General features: G+C 48.1%; 1 protein-coding gene across 2 annotated transcripts in view; it reads right to left on the reverse strand.

The window, feature by feature from the left end:
• Positions 1–263: 263 nt before the first annotated feature.
• The window catches only part of CDH22 (cadherin 22), a 164,764-nt gene continuing 150,224 nt past the window's right edge, over positions 264–14,803 (reverse strand). For both annotated transcript variants that reach the window (XM_060190931.1, XM_007533075.3), the window contains 4 exons: positions 10,939–11,060; positions 10,702–10,819; positions 4,520–4,771; positions 264–1,553 (listed from right to left, as the gene is read on the reverse strand). In XM_060190931.1, coding sequence (XP_060046914.1) covers positions 1,000–1,553; positions 4,520–4,771; positions 10,702–10,819; positions 10,939–11,060 — 1,046 coding nt within the window. In that variant the 3' untranslated portion in view covers positions 264–999. The remainder of the gene's footprint in view (positions 1,554–4,519; positions 4,772–10,701; positions 10,820–10,938; positions 11,061–14,803) is intronic.

The following is a 14,803-nucleotide window of genomic DNA, read 5'->3' on the forward strand; positions in this document are numbered from 1 at the left end:
GCCTAGTGACTTCAGACCCTCTTTCTCCCATCTTGGAGCTGCCCAGCTTTTCTCTTGGTATCCTTGCAAATGCCTCCTAAAACTCCTGAGGGCCCTATGCCCCCTGGGAATGTCCCACCTCCAACCCAGGGCAGAAATAAGTGTGGGCCATTTCTTCCTTCCCTGGATATGTTTGGGAAAGAGGGAAGGCAACTGGGCAAGAGAGAAAGCAGGGGCCCTGGGAGGCAGACACGCTGGACTTTTAATAATGACCAAGATAATGATAGTATTAAAGGCTAACATTTATTGGACACCTACTATGTGCCAGGCACTGTCCGAACCATGTGATCACTCATGAACCCTTTTGATCCTCACAACTCTTTGAGGTAGGTTCTGTTAGTAACCTCATTTGACAGATGAGGAAACTGAAGCCCAGAGAAGTGAGGCGACTTGCCCAAGGCCAGGCAGCTGGTAGGTCGGTGCCAGAGGCTCCTGGGTTCATTGGCCTGGTGTCCTTAGACAGGTCACAGTCACTTCTCTGGGTGGCTTTCTCCATCTATGACTCACAGGGCCCCACCTCATGGTTTCTGTGACAACTAAGACGGTCTCTGTACAGTGTCCCAGCACACAGTAGGTGCTTAGTAAATGAGCAGCCCTCCTCTCCTCTTGAATGCTGATGAGGAAGCCAGGGCAAGGGGGTGCACCTGGGCAGCGTCCTCCCGCCAACGCAGGAATGAACACCCCGCCCTCCTCCACGCTGCAAAGTCACCCTAACTCGGTCCCTTCTCCCCTCCCCCAGTCTGGCCACACGCACGTCTAATGATGATGGTGGTAGTTCACGCACCCCTGGGACAAAAGCTGCATAGCCCGCCATGGGGGAGCTCTGCGGAATCCATCCCCCAGCAAGTCCCCCCTCGAGCAGTGGTCCTGGGAAGCCGGGAGGGCTGGGGGGGAGGGGCCGAGCAGGGGAAAAACTGTGTCCCGGGACAGCTGAGGTGTTGGCTTGGGGAGGGCCGGGGGCTAGGAGGCGGAAGGCTCGTCCTCGGAGCGGTGTCCCGCGTAGAGCGCCGCCAGAGGCCGGAAGCGCGGGCCCCAGCTGCTGAGAAAGGCGAAGTCCTGCTCGGAGCCCGACGAGCCGCTGTGCAGCGAGCTGAGCGAGGTGGCCCGCGAGGCCGCGCCTTCGAAGGCGTAGGTCTGGAAGGCGTCATAGGGCGGCACAGACAGGTCCCCGTCCGCCAGCGCCACCTTGCGGCTGATGAAGTCCCTGAACACCGAGAAGTCCGGCTCGGGGCTCGGCGGTCCCTGAGGGAGGGAATGGCGCTCCGAGGGCAGGTGCACCGACTGGGGGCTGCCCTCCCCGCCGCCACCCACGTCGCCGCCGCCGCTGCTGCCCTTGAGCTCACCACCGAAGTCATAGAGGCTCCTCAGCGCGGACATGTCGTAGGCCTCGGTGTCCTGCTCACCACCGCCCTCGTCGTTGTATTTGATGACGTTGTCTCGCATGTCCTCATCCTCATCCGAGCTCAGGTGGCTCTTGTGGTGGCGCCTCAGGGTGAGGATCAGCAGCACCAGCACTGCGCAGGAGAGAGGAGGCAGTGAGCTCGGGCTGAGCGGCCCGGCGCCTCCCCACCTCACCTGCAGTGGAGCCCACCCCATCTCAACGCTGCTGTGTATTTTTTTTTCCATGCAAAAAGTTTTTGTTTTCAAATATTTATTTATTTATTTTACTTTTTGTTGCCCTTATTGTTTTTCATTGCTTTTGTAGTATTAGTGTTGTTGCTGATGTCGTCGTTGTTAGATAGGACAGAGAGAAATGGAGAGAGGAGGGGAAGACAGAGAGAGAGGGGGAGAGAAAGACAGACACCTGCAGACCTGCTTCACCGCTGGGCTCGGTGCCTGCACCATGAATCCACCGCTCCTGGAGGCCATTTTTCCCCCTTTCTGTTGCCCTAGTTGTTGCAGCCTCGTTGTGGTTATTATTGCCATTGTTGACGTTGCTTTGTTGTTGGATAGGACAGAGAGAAATGGAGAGAGGAGGGGAAGACAGAGAGGGGGAGAGAAAGATAGACACCTGCAGACCTGCTTCACCGCCTGTGAAGCGACTCCCCTGCAGGTGGGGAGCCGGGGTCTCGAACCGGGATCCTTACTCCGGTCCCTGCGCTTTGCGCCACGTGCGCTTAACCCACTGCGCCACCGCCGACCCCCTGTATCCACAATTTATGAAGAGATACATCCAGTGAAGTATTTAAGCAAGAAGGTGAAATGAAGGGCAGAGAGAGCTAGGGGAGTGAAAGATGTCCTTGATTCTGACCTCTCTTATACTCTCTCCTTCTCTGTCCACTCCAGAAATCTCGAGTGGGTAGGATTTCTGGTGTCAAGTTAAGACTTGTTCTACCTGGAGCTTTTCCTCGAGAGATCCCAGCCACATTCTCCAGGTTTCTCTGGAGAGGGGTTTCTCCATCTTTATTACATTTGGTTTCTCAAACTGAGGTCCCTGGACAGTCAGAATTGACATTTTAACATCAGTTGTTCCAAAACTCTGTCCCTGGTCCTTTACCCACACTTCCTCTCTTGGTCCTGGCCACAAGGGTTTAATCTCCACATAGAGGTTGACAATTTCCACATTTCTACCTTGGACTTCTCCCTTGAAATCCAGGTTGTACACTAAATTTTCTATCCAATAAGTTCTCTGTGTTGACCAAGAGTATATCTCAACCTTAACATGTCCAAATATGAGACCTTTCCTCTCTCCCCACCTTCAGTGCCCCCCCTCAGTGATAGAAACCCCAACTTACTTGCCTTTGTTTACTGATGAGCCTCAGTATTCAAAGCCTAGAGTAGTTTAACACATAGAACATCTCACTAGGTGGTTAAGAGTGGATCTGATGACCAAATGAGAGAAGTAAATGAATAGGTGGGTAAACGGATGGAGAGACATGTGGTGGGGATTCTTCCAGATTTTGTACTCTTCTTGTTGCTCCTAACAGCTCCAGCCAGCTCTGTGGCCAGAGTCAGCTGCTAGGGACATGAAGCAGGCTGCTGGCTCATGACCTGACAAGGTGGCTGGTGATAGGGAAGAGGGTAGAGGCAGGAGATGGGTCCAGAGGGAGGCATGGTGTCAGGAGAGAAGTAGGAAAGATGGATGGACAGACGACCATCAGAGCTGGAGGCCAGAAGCTGCCGAGGGGGATGCCCGTGAGAGCAGATGGTAGGGAGCTCGGGCTGCGGGCGACAGATGTGCCAGGCCTGATCAGTGATTCTGCCCATCACCTTTAGAGCACTGATGTGCACTTTCTTCATTTGTGGGCAATTAGGCAGAAATTTGTTTGCACTGCCTCAGAAAATGAAACCGCTGTAAAGTGCACCCTCTGGAAAAAAGGTTTCTGAGCCATGGGCTAGGGCGGGGAGAGAAGGGGGGGGGTTTCTGGCTTCCCTACTAGAAGGAGACTTCACAGGGCCTCTGCAGAGACCTGAGGAGGTGCAGCTTGGCAAAGGCAAGTCCTCCAGGGATGGACAGTGTCTGTGCCTATGGCAGCCAGTGAGGGCTGGCAGGTAGTTGACAGTTCCCAGAGAGCAACGCAAAGCTGGTATCTGCAATAGAAACCACCCTGGATTCCTTTGACTCTGGTTATTCCATGAAGTCTAGTTACCTAGACTGAGTGAGGCCCTCTCTTATGACAGTGAGAGGTGGCATCCTGGCCACTTGAATCCAGTATGGCTTCCATAACTGACTTCTTTACTGGGTAGGGCCAACCAGCTGCTGGTAGCACTGATACTGGAGTGGGTCTTTTCTTCTCCAAATGGCTTAGGATTTTTTTTTTTTTCTCAACTGCCCCAAGATTTTACCTCCAGTGTAGATTCTCTTTTTCTTTTTTCTTTTCTTTTTTTTTAAAGACTTCTATTTTTATTATTTATTTATTTTGGATAGAGACAGAGAAATTAAGAGGGAAGGGAGAGAGACACCTGCAACACTGCTTTACTGCTCACAAAACTTTCCCTCTGTAAGTGGGGGACCCAGGGCTTGAATCTGGGTTCTTGTGCACTGTAATGTATGTACTCAACTGTATTGTAAGTGTAGATTCTTAGCCCATGGGAGGTAGTTAGAGGCCAATGAACTAGGGGTGCAGAGAACTGATTGAAAGTCAGAAGACCCTCATGCAAGTCATTTGACCTCTCTGGGCCTCAGGCTCCTGGCTGGGTGTCTGTGGGGTCTGCAAGATTCACTTTTCACTGAGAGTTATCCATGGGGAATAACACAGGCCAATAGACATGAGATGTTTTTATAGAAAAAGCTTGGTTTTAAAAAATTGTCTGGGCCATGTAGAGGTGGAGGTTGACACCACTTGGAGACAGTGGTGCAGCTGCTTTGGACTCAGAGGATCCCTCACAGAAGTAGCCTGTTAAATCTAGAAGTTGTCTGAGACAGCCCTTCCTTTCACAGAGAGGGGACTGGGGCAGGGTGGGGTGGGGCTCCAAGGGCATGGAATCCAACATCCCAGGATGAGAGCCAGTGGGTGTGAAAGGCTCTTGGTGGACTCACCAACCAGGATGAGGACACAGACTAAGAGGGCAATGAGGGCTCCAGGGCTGAGAGAGGCAGCCATGACAAAGGCCGTGGTGTTGCAGGACTGGATGGCACCAGAGCTGTCGCAGCCGCAGATGCGGATGGTGAGAGTCCCCGTGCTGCTTAGGGTGGGTGGCCCACTGTCCACCACCAGGATGGGCAGGAAGAACACATCCTGCTCTTGCCGGTTGAAGCCCATGTGCTGTGTGTGCACGGCAGCTGTGTTATCTGTTCCAGAAGAGGAGAGGGGGGGAGAAGGAAAGGAAGAAAGAGGTGTATGGCTTGGGGCCAGGGTCAACTTCACCCATCCCCACCACCTTCTGATTTCACGTTGGGACTTGCTTCTTTCTGTCCCCAGCTATAGCTTCCTATGCTTAGTCCCTGAAGTTTCCATATTCTGTTACTGTCCCCAAATCCTACACCCAGCTGCCAGAAGATTCTGTTCCCAACTGTCTAGGAGACAGATTTGTCCTAAGTTGTCCCAAGAATTCATTCTCAGCTGTCTTTCAAGATCTGTTTCCAGCTATCAGAAGATTTTTGTCTTCAACTGGGCCAAGGTCCTATCCTCAACTAATCCAAGATTGTGTCCCCAACTGGGCCAAGGTTCTGTCCTCCTCAGATATTTCAAGATTGTGTCCCCAACTGGGCCAAGGTCCTGTATTCAGCCATTCCAAAATTGTATTCCCAGCTGGGCCAAAGTTCTGTCCCTGACTGCATTATTTATTTATTTATTGACATTTGTCCCAGTAGCATGCTATTGTTCCACATTCCATCCAGCTGTCCAAATGCATTCTGATTCTGGGGCCCTGTGGTCCTTGAATTGTGATGTGTGGGGTTCTGACACATCCTGAGTCATCACAGCAGACTTTCTGCTAGCTAGCATCTATCTGCCTTTGGATGAGGGAGCTTTCTGCCAGGAGTTTCTGTGTTAACAGCTGAGCCTAGAGGATTGTGGACACAGTCCCTGGGGCTTGATGCAGGGACTCTAGCATGTCAGTGTCTCTCCACCCATCCTGTTCCTTTATATTCATGTGGTCAGAAAGGACACAATTCCTCATCCTATGGCAGAATGCCAGGCAGGAGTTAGGGATGGCACCACCTCACCCACGCCTCTTCTATGTAGCTCCAACCTGGCCCTTCATCATTTGGATGGCTCCTCTCAGCCAGCTGACCCCAGTTCAACTGGCTCGACCCTTCACAATCAGCTTCACAAAAGGGAAGCCTGCCTTCCTGGCTGGGGCTTAGGCCTTACTCTTGAATGCTTCTCCCAGCTCTGATAGTTTTGTCATGTTGCTCTGTCTCTGACCTCAGGCACTGGTATCTTGGGCCCCCAAATTGTGGCCTGTGTTAACCCAGCCTCTTCCTTGAAGCTCCCAATTCAGAAGCCTAGACCTGACTTTCCCTATTGTGGACAGTCATGGAAAAAAAATCCCTTGGAAGGACTGACTTGTGACCCTGGGTACATCAGTGAAGTGGACCAGAGGGCTAGGTGAAATAAGAATGCTCATAGGTTCAAGTTCATGTGATACTCTATCTACTTTTACACACACTTTAAAATTCCCATTAAAATGTTAAAAGGGGCAGGTGCACTTGGTAAAGTGCATATATTAACATGTTCAAGTCCATGGTCCACACCTGTAGAGGAGAAACTTCACAAGTGGTGGGGTAGGGCTGCAGGTGTCTCTCTCCCCACCTCCTCTTTTTCTCTATCTCTATCAAAAATAAGAAAAGAAGAAGAAGAAGGAGAAGGAGAAGAAGAAGAAGAAGAAGGAGAAGGAGAAGGAGAAGGAGAAAAAAGAAGAAGAAGAAAGCTAAAAAATAATGGTGGTCATTTACTAGCTTTAGGAACTTACTTAATTTCTCAGGACCTCAGTTTCCTCATCTGTAACTGAGGAAAACAGTATCACAGGATGTGAGGATTAAATGATATGATTCATGCATAACCCTGAAAATAGTTCCCAGCACATGGAGTAATATGTTGGTTACTGTTTTATGCCTCGTTCCCATTTCCCCCAGGCTCTACCCCATGTCTGCTCTCTGCTTAGGTTGCCTTGTGTTTTCTCAAGAAGTTCCCACTATCTGGAACACTCTTTCCACTTTCTTGTCTGGGCAAATTCCTCATCCGTCATGCTCCAGCTAAATGTCACCTTCTTTCTGTGGCCTCTTTTCACTGCTTCCTTGGGAAGTAAGGATTTATGGCTCCCTTCTCCCTGCTTTAACTATGCAGGTGCCATGCATACTTACTTCTGTTACAGCACTTGTCACATTGTGTTAAGCTACCCTGTGCCTGTTACTTCCCTACCACTGAGCCAGCCTTGACAAATGATGCTTGTGTGAGCCACAACTTTGGGGATAACTGGTAGTCCTTGGTCATTCCTTTAGACTCTGACTTGAATTTAGACACCTGCCAAGGGGTAGAGCTAACTCCAATTGAAAACATATGCTTCACTGTAGGGAAAAAGAGGGGCTCGAGGGTGAGATTAGGGAAAGGAGGAAGGGTGTGGAACTTTGCACTGACTACATGATTTTTTAGCACTGAGGATTATGTAGGTACTTTAAATATTAAATTATTAAATATTATTAAATAAACAATGTTTAATCATCACAAACACGTAGAGGTATGATACTTTCCCCATTTTATACACATTGAGGCTGAGGCTCAGAGACTTATGTGAATTTATCCAATGAATTGGCAGCACAGATATGATTTTCACCTGTTCACTCATCATATTCACCGTCCATCCAACTTCACTCATATGTCCAGTTAATCTTTATTGAGTAACTATTATGTGCTAGGCATCATTGGGGTGTCACTGGGGGAAAATGATTTGAGCATAGAGTCTAATGTGAGAGATATATTAGCCAAATAAACCCACAGCTTAGCCTACAGTTATAAACCATGGCAAATGTTACAAAGGAAAAATATAGGGAGAGCACTTAATATAGGATCTAGCCCAATTTCTGAGGTCTTGGAAGAAGTGATGTTATTGTTGAGCCATGAACAATGAGTTCAAGGAAAAGAGACAGTCCATGCAAATGGCCTGAGGCTGAGAGGTACGGAGACAAAGGGACAGAGGGAGAGAGGAAAAAGACCAGAGTACTGAAGCTTCCTCTGTAAGGTAGAGTGGCTGAGCTTGAACCTGGGTCATGCACATGACAAAGCAGCACACTATCGAAGTGAATTATCATGCTGGCCCTTGAGGTCTTTTCTTAATAGTGGAGGGCTGGGGGGGGGGGTGGCAGCATTAATTGGTGGACTATAGCAAAGAAATGACCTAGTGATGTGTCCATCCACTAAATAGCAAATAGCGATTGAGTCTCCTCCACATGCCAGGGCTATTCTAGCCTCTCAGGATGCAGCAATGAGGAAGACAGAGCTGGTCTCTGCCCTTGCTGAGACTCCATTCCAGGGGGCTGCTAATCTTAAATACAAGCATTAATGTAGAAAACCAGTTAGGAAGCTATTGTGTATTTGAGTTGTGAGATAATAGTGGTAGCGGAGGCACATTGCAGCAGACAGATTTGAAAAATGAGTGGCTGGCTCTGGCTCAGCCTCAATTCCCAAGCAGGAACTAGGGAGAGGCGAGGAGAGATGTTTGTTACTCAGGGTTGTTGTCTTTGGCCATGCAACCATATGTTCTGAGAGATCTGGCCCCTGCTGTTCGCTCCTTCACCCCAGAATAGGGAATCCCTGGGCTTAATCCTGGACCTTCTGAGCTGCTCTCTTATGCAGGTAGGGATGTCTCAGGCCACCCCAACCCCCCTACTCCACCCTTCCAGGCAGGATTTGGGTCCAGCACTGCATCCATCCATCTGGCCTGACATATATCAGTGTCAATCCCTGGCTGCAAAAGCAATATTTATAAATCACGTTTCCAAACTGGCTACAAATTTGTACAGAGAAACAGATGGGTTGGGGTAGCCATTTGTCATCCAGGATATTTATATGGCAGGGAGGTGGGGGCTTGGTACGTTGCAGGAAGGGGCAGGGGGACAGCAGGAGGAGACCTTCCATGACTAGGTCGACCTCAGTCTGAGACTGCCATCCTGGCTTTGGTGAGCACACTTGATGGGATAGAAGCAGCTGGGACAGAGCTTCAGGCCCCTCAGGTTAGAATGACTGTGAACCTGATGAGGTCAAGTCAGCAGCCTGTCTCCTGGGGCCAGGGCAGGATAGGATGCTATTGGAATAATGAGCAGGCAGGGCTGTACTAGTTGTTAAACTATTAGAATTCTTTGGAAAAGAACTACCTCATATCCTGCCTTGCAAACTCACCCATGCTGCCTTGGCCTTTGCCCCCAAGCACACCTCTGTGTTTGACACAGGGGTGAAAGTTGAGTACAGCAGGGCTCTGAGATCCTGCTCCAGGTCATAATCAGCATGTTTTCTGATTGGTTATCTGAATTTCACTGGTGGTTATATAGCTTCATTGAGACTGCTGAATGGAAAGCTTCTAGAGGAAAGAGGAGTAAAAATCTTGGGGGTGATCCCAGGCCCACTCTAGGTCCAGAAGGCACCCACATAATCTGACTTGAGTGCTTCTGTGCTACATCTTCCTCTGGTTCTACCACCCACTCATGCCAACATGCTGAACTGCTGTCCCTCTAATGTCTCTGGCTTGTTCCCACCCCAGGGCTCTTGCACTTGCAGCTGTTTCCACCTGGCTCATTCTTTGCCTTAGTAACTGTGTGGCTCACTTCCCCATTTCCTTTAGATCTGTACTCAGTATTGATTCCTTTGGAGAAGCCATACAGACCACCCTATTTAAACAAGCTTCTACTCTTGTTCAGTTTCATGTTTCACTATCTCCTTGAATACATTTTAATAAATACCTACTATGTGCCAGTCACATACATATAAACAAAATAAAACCAGACTTGTAAAGATTGTATTCTTTCCCTCTTCCCACCCCAGCAGACATTTTATTTACTTGTTTATTCCCTTTTGTTGCCCATATTGTTTTATTGTTGTAGTTATTATTGTTAGTTATTGATGTTGTCGTTGGACAGGACAGAGAGAAATGGAGAGAGCAGGGGAAGACAGAGAGGGGGAGAGAAAGACAGACACCTGCAAGCCTGCTTCTCCTCTTGTGAAGTGACTCCCCTGCAGGTGGGGAGCTGGGGGCTCAAACCGGGATCCTTGCACTGGTCCTTGCACTTTGCACCACTTGCGCTTAACCCGCTGCACTACCACACGACTCCCCCCAACAGACATTTAGCCCTCAACATAATAACTATTTGTTTCATTTCTGTCTCTCTCCCCCCACCCCCCTACACACATACTAGATATTAACTCCTTGAGGTTAGGGGTTTCATCCCCTTGACCAATGTATTTTCAAGACCTGGAGCAGCAATGTCTGACATAGAGGAAGGGTGTTTCAATAAGTACTCGATAAATACTTGTTTATTGAATGAAATAACATATTCTAGGTACTAAAATATATCTTGGTAGCCCTCATCTCTAGGACCACCCGATACCTTGAAGTGGCAGGCATTCCTGCCCCACCTCACGATTGGTGCACCCGAGGCTGGGACAGGTGTGGGCTCGGCCCAGGTTGCACTGAAAGCCATCACTGGGACCTAGGTCCATCACACCCAGCCCAACGACCATTCCTTTTCTCTAGTATCTTCCTCAAAGGGTTAGACTTTGGGAGACTTATGGGAGGAGGGCTCATAATAGGGCCAGCTCAGGCCAGGCAGAACAGTTTACTTTCCAGGTAGTGAGCTAAGCAGGAAACCCAGTACATATGAGACAAATGTGGATTAGAATCCTAGGCCCACCACTGACTCCCTATCAGACCCTGCACATGTCCTTTATCCTCTTGGAGTCTCAGATTCATCACCTGCCAAATTGGGGTAGGGGTGTCACAAACCACCTGTTAGGTGGATGGGTTAAAGTACTTTTTAACCTGAAGGCTCATCTCAGTCTTCATTTAATAGACCAGAGGTTCTCTCTACCCTGGGCTTTGCTTGACCTCCTCCTCCTCTCTGTGCCTTTGCACCTACTTGTTTCTATTTTAGGGATGCCCCTTCTCTAGTTGGCATGCCCCCACAACTGCTCTTTACAGTTTGGTCAGAAGGCTGACCTGGACTATCTGTGTGACACTGGCTCTCAGGGTACCCCCATCCTAGGATTTCATGGCTCAGAAGTAACTCACCTTGGATGTCGAGCAAAGAGAAATGAGGGGTGCTGGGAGCTTCAGGCACCAGGCGGAAATAGAAGCGGTGCCCACCCTGGGGTTCATCTCTGTCTACCACGCTGATGGTCTGGATGAGCTGAAGGGTAAGGAGAGGGCAAGGAGCTGATGGTGAGGCTGAGCTCACTCTGGGCCTGGGGAGAGGGTGCCCCGGCCAGTCATGGTAGCATCTCCCAGGCCCCGGACCCTTAGTGGTACCTGGCCTGGCTTGGCATCCTCACACACAGCTGCCTCATATGGGGTGGCCAGTTCTGGTGGATTGTCATTCACATCCAGGATTCGAATCCTTAGAGATGCACGGGATAGCTGGGCATGGTTGTCTGTAACAAGAGCATAGGAGTAGGATGAGAAGCATCAGGAGCAGGATTTAGACAAACTCTACTAGGCAGAAGAGTTATACCAAAAGATATGTAGTTTGATCAAGCTTGTACTAGAACCAGGACTGAGGACAACTGCCCTAATTGGATACTTACCACCACAACTGTCACCACCACCACCACCACTACAGTCGTCCTTCACCACTTCATGCTTTGACTTTTGTGGCTTTATTCTATTGAGGTTTTTTCAAATATATTCATTTAAAAGTTTATTGAGACAGTGAAAATGATATATTGAGTGCTTGGTTGTCTGAGTCAATTATACACCCCTGTATTACAATTAAAATTAAAATGGCTGAGGGTCAGATGGTAGCACAGTGGGTTAAACGCATATGGCACAAAGCGCAAGGACTAGTATAAGGATCCTGGTTCAAGCCCCTGGCTCCCTACTGCAGGGGGTCACTTTACAAGCGGTGAAGTAGGTCTTCAGGTGTCTATCTTTCTCTCCTCCTCTCTGTTTTCCCTTCCTCTCTCCATTTCTCTCTGTCCTATCCAACGACAACAATGACAACAACAACAATAATAATAACAACACGATAAAACAACCAGGGCAACAAAAGGGGAAAAAATAGCCTCCAGGAGCAGTGGATACGTAGTGTAGTGCAGGCACCGAGCCCCAGCAATAACCCTGGAGGCAAAAAAAAAATCAAAATGACTGTACATATGGACTGTGTATTTGAGCATCCCTGCAAATCCTTCAATGCGAGGTGCAGCTGTTGGACTACTCCTTGTGTGTGTTTGAAATCAGGTTTGGGTTTGGGGAAACCAAGCCAATCAGAGCATGTTTCTCTCATATGTGCTTCTACATTGCTACACATTGGAAGCATCTTTGTTCTTGGAAGTGTCTACTATTTCTGAGAACTTTTATCTAAGCCCCACAATGGCTCCTAAATGTGCTGCTTCTTCTAAGCCTTCTGATGAAGAAACTAAGCACCGGAGGAAAATGCTTAACATCCAGGAGAAGGTGAAACTCTTGGATATGGTCAAATATGGCAAGAAAATCTTGTAGGTTGCCCGCCATTATGATTTGAATGAGTTTACTGTTCGCTCCACCTGTAGGATGTACATCAGTGCAATGTCTACTATCTCTTTCAACAAGGAAGCAAAGCTAAAGGGCTTATTTCATGTCTAGAGGGCTCTAATAATGTTAAAAACCATATTTAGAAGATTGCAAAGAGGTTTTCTGTGCTCTATGAAAATATTGGATTTATAAGTAAAGAATCCTACTTTGAGGAAATTCACTTATCTTGGTAGAGCCTGGAACTGATTAACTGAGATAAATGAAGGGTGACTGTATCTTCATCACTGCCATTAGATCATCACTGTAACCATCACCATCATAGTCACTATTACTATCACTACCACTGTCATTAGCATTGGCACCACTGGCACCATCAACACAAACCTCACCAACACAGTCTCTAGTACCATTCCATCTCCACCAATACTACCTTCACCATCACCATTAGTTATTAGGACTGTCAACACTGCCACTTTTGTCAATATAACAATCAGTACCATGATCACCAGTATCATCACTAACACTACCATTGCTGCAACTGTGTCCACTCATCTTACCTTTGTCTCTTTTACCTTCATCACAAACCCTAAGGCTATCACTTTTCCCCACCCTCAACCACCATCATCATCACCAGTATGTGTCTTTACCATGTCCATCACAACCACCATCATCACCCCTCTGACTACTACCACAGTTGCCAATTACCCACATCACCATCCCATCACATAACACTCTCATCACCACCTCCACCTCTGGCTTCTGGTCACCAGAATGCAGATCAGAGTACTCATATCCATTATTTCAGGCATGCTCACAGACTTCTCAGGATGTTGTACGATTCATATCCCCATATTGCTAAAGAGAAACATACAGGAAATATGTAAATAACTTGTCAGCTGGTAGCCAAACTCCCAAATCTCTGCTGTCTTAAGACCCAACCCTGAGAGGACATGACATATTCATGGGTGTTGAGTCTTGGCCAGGGTCCTCAGCAAAGCCAAGAGTTTTCATTCCTCCAGCTGTGATATCTTCGAGTACAAGGAATCTGCCTTACTTATCCTTGGGTCCCCAACCTGGTTAACTGTGACACAGAGGAGGCTTTTAATATACTCATTGAATAAATGAGTGAAGCCTTGAAGGATTTAGGTGGAAAGAGGCTTGAATTCCAGACTTGCCTCTATTCTTGACCCAGTGTTTGATCTTGGGTGAGACCTTTACCTCTCCGACTTCAGTTTCTACACCTGGAAAATGAACTGAGCATATTGATTAAGCTCAAGGACTCTGAAGTCAAATAGTTCTGACCCCAACTCTGTCACTTAGCAGCTGTGTGATACATGCAGGTCATTTAACCTGAGCTTTCTAACCTGCAAAATGGGGTTGTTTACTACTAGTAGGTTAGTTAAGAGGACTGACTTAATTAATATCTGTAAAGTACTAATACACAAAAAATTATATATATGTACTAAATAAGTAGACATCCTCAAGATTTCTTTTAGCAATGACATCAAATGACTTCAGGATAGTGGGATACTCCTTCCCAGCGTGACCTTTCTAAACAGCACCCCAAGATATTGGCTCTTTCTAACCTTCCCATCTCTTAGTGTTCATGGGTGCCCTGTCCTTGGCGATCTTGACCATAATTTCATTACTGACTTGCTCAACTTGCCAGAGACCTCAGACATTTCCCTGGAGGAGAAATGTCTACCACTTCCAGCCAGTGATTTGGGAGCTGGGTCTCTGATAGGGCTGGCCTGAGCCATTTGGAAGGTAGCCTGGAAGCTTCCAGGCAACCAAGGACCTCAGGATTTTTTGGGGGGTGGCAACTGTGATGTAGAGCTTGTTGAATGCTTCTTTCTCTGATCTCAGGGGTGCACTAGATGCTGCTTGTGTGTTGATAAAGAGAGAAATGGAGATTCGGAGGCAGGTGCAGCCACCTCCTGGGGTGAGGGTCAGAGAGTGGAGGAGGTGGGTCCTTAATTAACTGTAACCCAAACCCCTCTCCAGAGCCAGGGGCATCTTATCTTCAGCTTGCCCTGATCTGCTGCTTCAGTGATTAGAGAGGGTTTTTCCGGGGTGAGGGATGGAAGTCGTGACTGGGAATGCCGGGTGAACTGTTATTTTTAAGAGCATGTTGCTGGAGAACTTAAACAGGCAGATGGTGGGTGCTAGGGGAGGGGGGAGAAGGAAGTGGGAGGCCTACCATGGGAGCAAGCAACTCTGAGGTAGCAAGAGGGAAATGGGGCAGTCAAGGCCACGGTGCCCTTCCTGGAATTCCCCACAGTTGGGGTGCTGCAGGACTCAGAAGGAGAGACCATAGGCTGTGAGCCTTGCTGTTGGGAGACCTATGGCAGGGCCAGCTCCTCAGCACACAGCTGCCCTGCTGGAAAGTTGGGTCTACTGCTGGTAAGACTCCTGCGGTTTCACTATTCCCTTTGGTGTTTTCTGAGTCTTTCTGACACCACCCCCTCCAACACCCCTGTTTTATTGAGATTTAGTTGACGTAAAATACTGAGCCAGGTCAGGATTTATAATGTGATGATCTGATGTGCAGATGCATTCTGAAATGTTTCTCACCATAAGGTAACACATCTTTCACCTTACATACTTCCATTTACTTCTTAATTTTTTAAAACTTATAATGCAAGAGACAGAATAAAATGGAAAG

Source organism: Erinaceus europaeus, chromosome 1, assembly GCF_950295315.1.
Source record: "Erinaceus europaeus chromosome 1, mEriEur2.1, whole genome shotgun sequence".
In the NCBI taxonomy this organism is placed as follows: Eukaryota; Metazoa; Chordata; class Mammalia; order Eulipotyphla; family Erinaceidae; genus Erinaceus; species Erinaceus europaeus.